The sequence below is a fragment of the Leucoraja erinacea genome, chromosome 8, assembly GCF_028641065.1.
Source record: "Leucoraja erinacea ecotype New England chromosome 8, Leri_hhj_1, whole genome shotgun sequence".
NCBI classification, from domain to species: domain Eukaryota; kingdom Metazoa; phylum Chordata; class Chondrichthyes; order Rajiformes; family Rajidae; genus Leucoraja; species Leucoraja erinaceus.
The window spans coordinates 16,117,477-16,126,994 of record NC_073384.1 but is presented as its reverse complement, the minus strand read 5'-3'; the positions used below and the strand labels follow the sequence as shown (position 1 = coordinate 16,126,994).

Genomic DNA, 9,518 nt, shown 5'->3' with positions numbered 1-9,518 from the left:
TTAGATGACTTTTATTTTGCAATTATGGCATTTTGTGTTGATGATTCTAAATATATTTGTACAGTATAGTTGCTGGAGAGTGATGTCTTTAGTCTGCCCTGCCCACATTTACATGTAAATCGACCGTGGTTGTGTTACCAGTGAATCCCGCAATGCCCAAAGTGTAGTCAATCTACGGCCAGATTAGAAATCGTCGGATGCAGATACTTCGGTGTTCGCGGCCGAGTTGCCTACCACCCACTCGCGGTTTAGCTATTTGATCTACAATTGCCATTCCTAAATCATCACCAAAAAGAAAACTTGGGTGCATTAGCGATCCACTGCCAAAGGTTGTTACCAAGAGCTGTAAGAAAATACTGGCAGCGGGCAGCATGTGTGTAGAAAGATGAACAGTTAATATTTGTTCTGTATACCGTCTATATCTCTCATTTCCCTTGCCCCGTGACTCAGTCTGAAGAAAGATCTCGACCCGAAATGTCACCTATTAATTTTCTCTAGAGATGCTGCCTGACCCGCTGAGTTACTCCAGCTTTTTATGGCTGTCGTCAGTTAATGTTTCAGCTCTGGAACTAACGCACAACACATTCGTACTAGCGAACAACCCCCCTCCCCTTCGCGTTACCGAGAGTTGCAGCTGGTTCTATGCTCAATGTCACTTTTGACTCTTTCTTGACTTTTTTTCTTCCAGTGTTCCCACCGACTGAATGCCCATTGCAGACGGTGAACGCTTGGCGCCAATGTGCCCGGTGAGACGATAGCCATGAAGAGCGGCGTGGAAGGCAGCAAGCGTCCTTGCTTGGAAATTGTGCTCCTGTGGCTGCTCTTTCTCCCGCTGTCGCCCAGCGCCAAGGAGCACGAAGTGGGGAAGAGAGTTCTCCTGTCCATGAACACGGACCAGCGCTCGGTGGCTCGGAAAGACGGCGATGTGATCATCGGCGCTCTCTTCTCCGTCCATCACCAACCCCCGGCGGCGAAAGTGGCGGAGAGAAAGTGTGGAGAAATACGGGACCAGTATGGGATCCAGCGGGTGGAAGCCATGTTCCATACTCTGGATAAGATCAACGCCAACCGTAACCTCCTGCCCAACATCACACTGGGCTGCGAGATCAGGGACTCTTGCTGGCATTCCTCCGTTGCCCTGGAGCAGAGCATTGAGTTCATCCGCGACTCCCTCATCTCGATGCGGAACGAGAGGGATGGACTGACCCAGTGCCTGGAAGGGCCAGTGGAGGGGGCCAAAACCAAGACCCCCATCGCCGGGGTTATTGGCCCGGGTTCCAGTTCGGTGGCCATTCAGGTGCAGAACCTACTCCAGCTCTTCAACATCCCGCAGATCGCCTACTCCGCCACCAGCATCGACCTGAGCGACAAGACGCTCTTTCAGTACTTCCTGCGTGTTGTCCCTTCAGATACCCTGCAAGCCCGAGCAATGCTGGACATCGTACAGAGGTACAATTGGACCTACGTCTCTGCAGTTCACACTGAAGGTAAAGTGGAGTTGGTCTGCGTGAGTGTGTGTGTGTGGGTGCGCTCTGGTTTCGAGCAGCTGGTGCGAGACTAACTTGTACCATTGCGTGAACATGGACGCAGCCGTAGAGTTGCTGCCTCACAGCGCCAAGAAACCCGGGTTCCATCCTGACTGTACCTGTGCTGTATGCACGGAATTTGTACGTTCTCCCCGTGACCGCGTGGGTTTTCTCCGAGTGCTCCGGTTTCCACCAAAAGACCTACAGGTTTGTAGGTTACTTGGCTTGGTAAAATTGTAAATAGTCTCCAGTGTGTGTAGGATAGTGTGCGAGGATCACTAGGCGGCGTGGACTCGGTGTATCTCAAAACTAAACTTCAGCTAACTTTGTTCAACGCTATCGCGTTGAATTCTGCCCGTGGTCTCGCAATTCTTGGATAAACAGAAACAGGGGGAAACAATCCATGAACGTTCCGATTGTTCATGCAGTAGATTGTGTTGTGTTGCTTTCCCGGTTTTAACTGGTATATGTGGAGCAGCTGTGGTTCTGTGCAAAGATCACGCACCCCACCTCCCTCCCAACTTATCTGACAATTCCACAGGCCAATTCAATTATAGTTTATTGTCACATGTACCCAGGTGCCGTGAAATGCTTTGTTTGGCATAGAACAGTACAATTTAGAGTTCGTATATCTAAACTAAACCTGATGAGATCACACAGCAGACCTCACCAAGGCAGTACAAGAGCCACTACATTGCTGGCGCCCAAAAAGTTACAAAAGACCTAGGTTAATAATATAACTTCGCCGACGATTTATGGTCCAAGTCAAACTGAGATTAGTATCTAATGCCCAACTGCGGTGAGGTACAAGGACAATGAAAATCTTGCTTACGGCAACATTACAGCCACACACTCAGACAGCGTACAAAATATAAATTATTCATCAATTATACAAAACTGAAAAGACTGCGCAAAAACAAGACATTGGTGCAAACAAGATTTGACAAGTCTATGGGAGTGCAAGATGTGGTGAGTGGTGTTCCATTACTGAGGTAGGAATAGGGTTGAGCAGGTCAGTTCAAGAACCTGATAATTGCAGGAAAATAGATGTTCCTGAAAGTAGTTGTACCTGGTGTTATTTAGGTTATTGCCTCCATTACACGCGTAAATTCTTGAAAGTATAACTTCAAGCCGAGTAGTAAAGAATGTATGCTGATTGACATTGATATTAATAAAACAGGTAGATGCTGCAAATATTAGTCATGGAGTGATACAGCACTGAACCGAACCCTTCAGCCCACCACAGCCATGCCCAACATTTTTTTTGCCCATTTGTACTTGTCCCATTGGGACCACACCAAGAACTGGTAATTGAGTTAAGGGGAAAAGACAGGAGAATGGGGTTAAGTGGGAGAGATGGAGCAGCCGTGATTGAATGATGGAGTCGACTGGATGGGCAGAATGGCCTAATTCTGTTCCTATCACTTATGACCTCGGGCCATGTAGCATCTGTAGAGAGAGAAGTGTCAGGATGTATTCTAGTCTGAGTCTCCAAAGTCGCAAGTTATGCTATTAAGCTGAGGTGCCCTTTACCTGTGCTGTCCCTGTAATACAATGGCCTAGGTTTCGGACACTGACAGGAGATTGCCAAAGGTACAGTGCAGTGGGCACATTGCAGGGTGTCCTACCACAGCCCTACCCTGTCCCCAGGTGAGTTTCCATTGGAAGGCCAGGTGGCCTCCTGACTGGATTCCAACCCATTCTCAAACAAGGGTCACATTTAACACCTCATGCAAGACCTCTGAAATAGAAGGAAGTGGCAGTATGAATTTAAAATCCTACAACTGCATAAAATTTAATTTTTGGCAATTAAAAAAATCTGTCATCACAACTAAAATCTAACTCATCTCATCAAAAATGAATGAACATTTCTGGCAAGGTTAGACTTTATTGCCCACTACCAGTTGCCCCAGAGAAGGTGGGGGTAAACACTTCACTTGTGCTGCTTTGTTCCTGTGGTGAAGGTCCTCCATGGTGCTGTTCAATAGCAAATTATAGGTCGTTGGGCTCAGTGCTGAAGGAACAGCGACATACTTCCAATGCAAGTGTGTAACGGACGGAATGTAGAGTTACTGGTTTTGCCTTTCGCCCATTTTCTGTTTTACTCACCATGGATTTGGAAAATGGCCTCTGCTGAATAAAAGTTTGGAATACTCTCCAAGAGAGCATCTCCTCCTGCAATATGAGATCCATAGGGGTAGGGTCATGGCTGGGCCAGGGGACCCTATTGATAATCCAGGATTATGCTAGTGTAGAAAGGAACTGCAGATGCTGGTATATACCGAAGATAGACACAAAGTGCTGGAGTAACTCAATGGGTCAGGCAGCATCTCTGGAGAAAAAGGGTGGGTGACGTTTTGGGTCGGGATCCTTCTTCAGACTGAGAGTGGGTCTGAATTAGGATACCGACCCAAAACATCACCCAACCTTTTTCTCCAGAGATGCTGCCTGACCCGCTGAGTTACTCCAGCATTTTGTGTCTATTTTATACTAGAGTAGGATGCCTCTGCCATTGTATCTGGGTATCTTAAGATACATTAGCTTCTCCGCACAGAAATGATCAAGAAGGGCTTGTTTATCCCACTATTCCAGCCCCAATATTAACATGCACACAATTTTCACATCATTATGTTGCCCTCCACTTAGTTTCTCATTCAACTCGCACTCATCTCCCTGTGCCTCACACTTTAAAATAATAAATTGTCAGCTGTCTGCGGGTTTTCTTTTGAACTGAGCATGAATCTGCATCATAAAGCAAACTGCTGGAGGAATTCAGCAAGTCATACAGCAATCGTGGAGTGAAATAGGCAGCTGATGTCTCGAATTGGGTCCCTTCTTCAGACTGGGTCTGTGTCCCTCACTGCCAACCTTATGATCCCTTAGTGTGCATGTTGCCTTTAGGGTTTTCAGTGCTTACATTGCTCACATATCTATCCATCTATCTATCTATCTATCTATTAATATATAAAACTCAAATCCATCCGTCCGCCTGCAGTACGGATCCCTTCCTGCCTTTTGATTCGTTGACGGCTGCTCCTTCCTATCAGCTTCTAACACACTTCGAAACAAAGTTGCAAGACAGGAACACTCTGAACTTTTCACTGCTGCAGCAGGCAGGGGAGGTGCCATTGGATTTTTTTTTTTAAATCCACTGCTGAGGGAGGCAGGGCAGTGCTGGAATCTTACTTTTGGGAACGGCTTCAGTTCCATTGGAGGAGACGGGTGCATGGTGGAATATTGGGTTGGGGGATCACACCATTGGGGGAGCAGACCCAACGGGTCTGCACTTGGTCTAGTATATCTATAAAACTCTGGGGCCATCCGACCGACTGCCGTCCGGCGCCCTTCCTGCCTTTCGATTCGTGCCCGATACTCGCAGATGTCCAATCGGAATGGCCGATGCTCGCAGATGTCCAATCGGAATGGATCCATTTGCATGTACGGCTGCCGGCTGCATTTCTTCCTTTGATTCATTGCCACGCCCAATCCAGACGCTCAATCTCCGAGATTTTTTCCATTTCGGTAGAGATTTCGCTTTTCTTTCTAAGTATCCGCTCCTCATTTCATTTTGTCGTGTTGAAGTACACGTTTTTAATCAAATCCCCCTCCCCCCCCCCCCCCCCCCCCCCCCCACCCCAAGTATTTCAAAATTAACTGGCTTCTCCATTTACATGTCAGCTTCCAACACACTTCGAAACAAAGTTGCAAGACAGGAACACTCTGAACTTTTCACTGCTGCAGCAGGCAGGGGAGGTGCCATTGGATTTTTTTTTAAATCCACTGCTGAGGGAGGCAGGGCAGTGCTTGAATCTTACTTTTGGGAACGGCTTCAGTTCCATTGGAGGAGACACGTTAATGGTGGAATATTGGGTTGGGGGATCACACCATTGGAGGAGCAGACCCAACGGGTCTGCACTTGGTCTAGTACATAACTAAAAGTCTGATCTAACTTACGGTTTGGCGGTTTTTCTATTTGCGCAAAAATGGTTCATGATAGCGCTACAATTATTTGCCAGTTCACACATCGTTCTCCTGTGCTGCGAGTGCACTAAGTTTTGTTCCAATTGGTTGAATGTCATAAAAGTGAGCGAGGTTTAAAAATATTTAAAAAACGTGGGTGCGCAGATCGTTCTCGTCTCCTGCCCATCTGCATTGCGTGGATTAGTCTCTTCCCCTGTCACTCCCTGGGATGGTCCGTCCCTTCCAGCACTATCGGGTTTTTACTGGAGCCGAGGATGGCCGACGGAGGTTTCCAATCAGACTTTCAGAGGGACCCGAGGCAGCCGGGCCCAGCCCAGCCACGCCCCAAGCAGCCGCCCCGCCCCAAGCAGCCGCCCCGTCCCAAGCAGCCGCCCAGCGTCAGTGACCCGACCCAGCCCAGCCACGCCCCAAGCAGCCGCCCCCGTCCCGCCCCAGGCAGCCGCCCCCCCCAGGCAGCCGCCCCGCCACAAGCAGCCGCCCTGCAGCGCCCCAAGCCCGCCCAGCCACGCCCCAAGCAGCCGCCCTGCCCCAGGCAGCCGCCCCGCCCCAAGCAGCCACCCTGCCCGCCCCCAGGCAGCCGCCCCGCCCCAGGCAGCCGCCCCGCCCCAGGCAGCCGCCCTGCAGCGCCCCAAGCAGCCGCCCAGCAACAAGACAAGACAAGAGAGTCAATTTAATTGTCATTTGGACCCCTTGAGGTCCAAACGAAATGCCGTTTCTGCAGCCATACATTACAAACAAATAGACCCCAGACACAACACAATTTACATTTTACATAAATATCCATCACATTGCTGTGATGGAAGGCCAAAAAAACTTAGTCAGTGACAGTCAGTGACCCGACCCAGCCTAGCCACGCCCCAAGCAGCCGCCCCGCCCCAAGCAGCAGCCCAGCCCCAAGCAGCAGCCCAGCGTCAGTGACCCGACCCAGCCCAGCCCAACGTGGGCGACCCAGCCCAGCCCAGCCCAGAGTCGCCGATGTCGTCAAATGGAAAGCAGAGACTCTGATCCTGGCAGAGGAGAACGACCAGCGACCAGTGCCCCCATCGCACCAACAATTCCAGACACCACCCCTCTGGTCCCCCTCGCTGGCTCCCCCCCGTGATGTCCCCCTCTCCCCCATGGCTCTTCCCCATCTTTTCTCCAAGCTCACACACCCCCCCCCCCCCCACCCACACACACCACTCTCTCCCCACAACTCACTCCCGCCCCACACACTCCTCCCCCCCCCCCCCCTACGCAACCCCTCCCCGCAACCTCCCCCGCTCCCATACAGCCCCCCCCCCCCCCCCCCCCCCCGCACATCCCTGCCGCCCCCACACACCCCCCCCTCCACAAATTCTAACTTCTAATGGTCCTCATTGTTAGATGCTTTTGTCCAAATGTCTAAATCAATCAGAGTCTCAGCCAGTTTGAATTTGCACCTGCAATTTAGGAAATTTACCCTTTCCTTTTGAAAGCATTAATAAATGGAAAATCACGAGTGAACTATTAGTTCCTACTGATGAGCGCAATACTGAGAGCATGCATACTGAATATTAATTTTCTTTTTAGGGTGATATGAAATGCCTGGTGCTGGAATTTATAAATAAGCTCTAATGTATTGACAATAGTCACCTATTATTCAATATGCCTCTGAGGTAGTCATTGACTATAACACCACTGAAACATTGAAATTGGGCCTAGTACACAATTCAGAGAACCCTTTGTAATCGAAAGAAAATTACCGTGTACAATATTAGATGAATATTTTGTGTAATCAATCACTCTTAATAAGAAAGGGTACATCTTGCTCGATATATGCTGGCAAGAAGCCCACACAGGCTACTTCACTGACTTCAGTGAACCAATCCATTATTCTAATTGCAATCAAATATATTTTTTTAATCATTTGTCATTGCAGAATTGAAAATAAATATTCACTCTAGAGGAAGTTAAACTGTGGTTTAACACATAATACATTTGTCATATAAATAAGTGCAAAAGAGGGTTATTGAGACTTCCAGCATATCTATCCAACCATATATTTAAAAACCCAAAGATGGATTGGGTCCCCTACAGGGTAAATGGGGATTAAGCTGGAATAATTTTGTCCCTGCCACTATCGAGGTGGGATCAGATGAGGCTGGTTGTTGAAAAAATCTCGAGACGTTTGTACTTATAATTCAAGGATGCTTTTAATGAATTGCATGAAGCAGGGGACTTATTAAAATACTGTTGCTTCCATGGGTATGGTGATGGTTCACTGATTAAGTTACCAGACCAGTAATTCAAACGCTGAGATTAACAGGTAAGAGTCCAGAGTTCAAAATCCCACCTTGGCAGCTGTGGAATTTATATTCCAGTAATTATCTGGAACTTGGGGCGAAAAAAAACTAGTCCTTAATATAGAAGACGCCAAACCTTTTGCTTAAAAAACAATCTAGTTGACTGATGCCCTGGAGGTCTGGCCGATTAGTGAATCCAGACCCAACGTGGATCACTATCAAATGGCCATGTCAGTCACTCAGCTGAAGGGCAGTTGGGGATGGACCGTAAGCTTTGGACCTGCCTGTAACACTGATATTCTGAAAGATGAATAAATGCAAAATGTCAAAAAGGTATTTCGATCAAGGTACTGGCATAAGTGATGGGCAGGTTGCCCAAGCAATCTATTGCTGGAGAACTGTGGAAGGCATCAGTTTAGAATTTCTTTCCTTTTCTCTATCCCATGAGTAAAAGTCTTGATTAGCTGAGCCTGAATGGTCTGAGCGAGATGTTTTCATGTTAGGCTTAATGATGCTGAGTTGTAATAAGACTGCATTAAAACTACATGTTTTTGTATTTTAATTTTCCAGTTGATAAGTTCTTGCAAGGAACTGTTTGCATTTTAATGAAAACTAGACTAAGTGGGACCCTTTGGGTCTCAGCTTCACACTTCACGCTGGTCCCCCAACACAATATTCCACTTCTCCACCAATTCCAATATAGCTGGCCAGTGGGGGGGGGATGGGGAGGGGGCTTTCTGGAGCACTATCATGGTGTGGGCTGAAGGGACTGGGTTCTAGAGGGCTAGTATGGACATTGTGGGCCGAATGGATTCTTAGGGTGACAGCTCAGTCACTGAGACCACTCACACCCACTCACTCCCACGCACACTCCCACGCACACTCCCACGCACACTCCCACGCACACACACACTCTCACACACTCACAAACATACACACTCACTGACCATACGGCAGTAATCTTTCTTGAATACTCACACGGCTGAGCGCGGCCTCTCCACTTTGGGGCTTCTGCAGTCAGCGGCACTTCCGCATTCAGTGTGACCTCCGCACTTACCGGAAATTACACAGTCAGCGCAACCTCTGCACGCACTGGAATTTATGCAATCAGCGCGACCTGTCCACTAAGCGGTAATCACGAAATGAGTTGGACTTGGGAACCAAATACAGTCTGACCTAATAAAGCATTTATTTCTTTCCAAACACAGTCGGAACTAGTAAAGCATTGCAGTTTCAAGCACAGGCATGGGCAGCAGGCCAAACAACCCATGGCATTGTCATTAAGGGCTAACAAATCATTTATTGCAAGTACATTGCAGACTCACAGTTTAGTTGATTCACAGCTTAGAATGCGAGTTGAGGCCTCTCCCTCGCGATCTTGCAGAGTGACTGAGTCATGTCTAGGCATCCGGGGTTTTATAGTCCTGACCCCCCCCGGAAGGGTCGTTACCTTCATCGCGGTGATTGACAGGCGAGAGGATCTCAAGGATTTTTAAACACTCATAACTATTTTATTTTTCATAGATGGGAAAAATTCTTGGGGCCTGCTCAGCGGAGGAGGACTGTGAGTAAGATGGCCAAAAATCTTATTTTTCTAAAATCAATATACAGCGCAGACAGGAAGTGGTCAAGATGAGACTTTTAATTATATAGATAGAGTTGGTTCAGTTGTGTAAAGTAAGGCAGTGCATTATCCTACCATCTGCCTGTTCTCAGTAGAGAACTTCTTGTCCTTCCTTAGAGATGA

At 48.0% G+C, this 9,518-nt stretch overlaps 1 protein-coding gene across 1 annotated transcript in view; it reads left to right on the top strand.

The window, feature by feature from the left end:
- Nucleotides 1-688: 688 nt before the first annotated feature.
- LOC129699352 (metabotropic glutamate receptor 1-like) overlaps nucleotides 689-9,518 on the top strand; it is a 186,311-nt gene continuing 177,481 nt past the window's right edge. Inside the window, exon 1 of the mRNA XM_055639051.1 lies at nucleotides 689-1,487. Coding sequence (XP_055495026.1) covers nucleotides 761-1,487 — 727 coding nt within the window. The 5' untranslated portion in view covers nucleotides 689-760. The remainder of the gene's footprint in view (nucleotides 1,488-9,518) is intronic.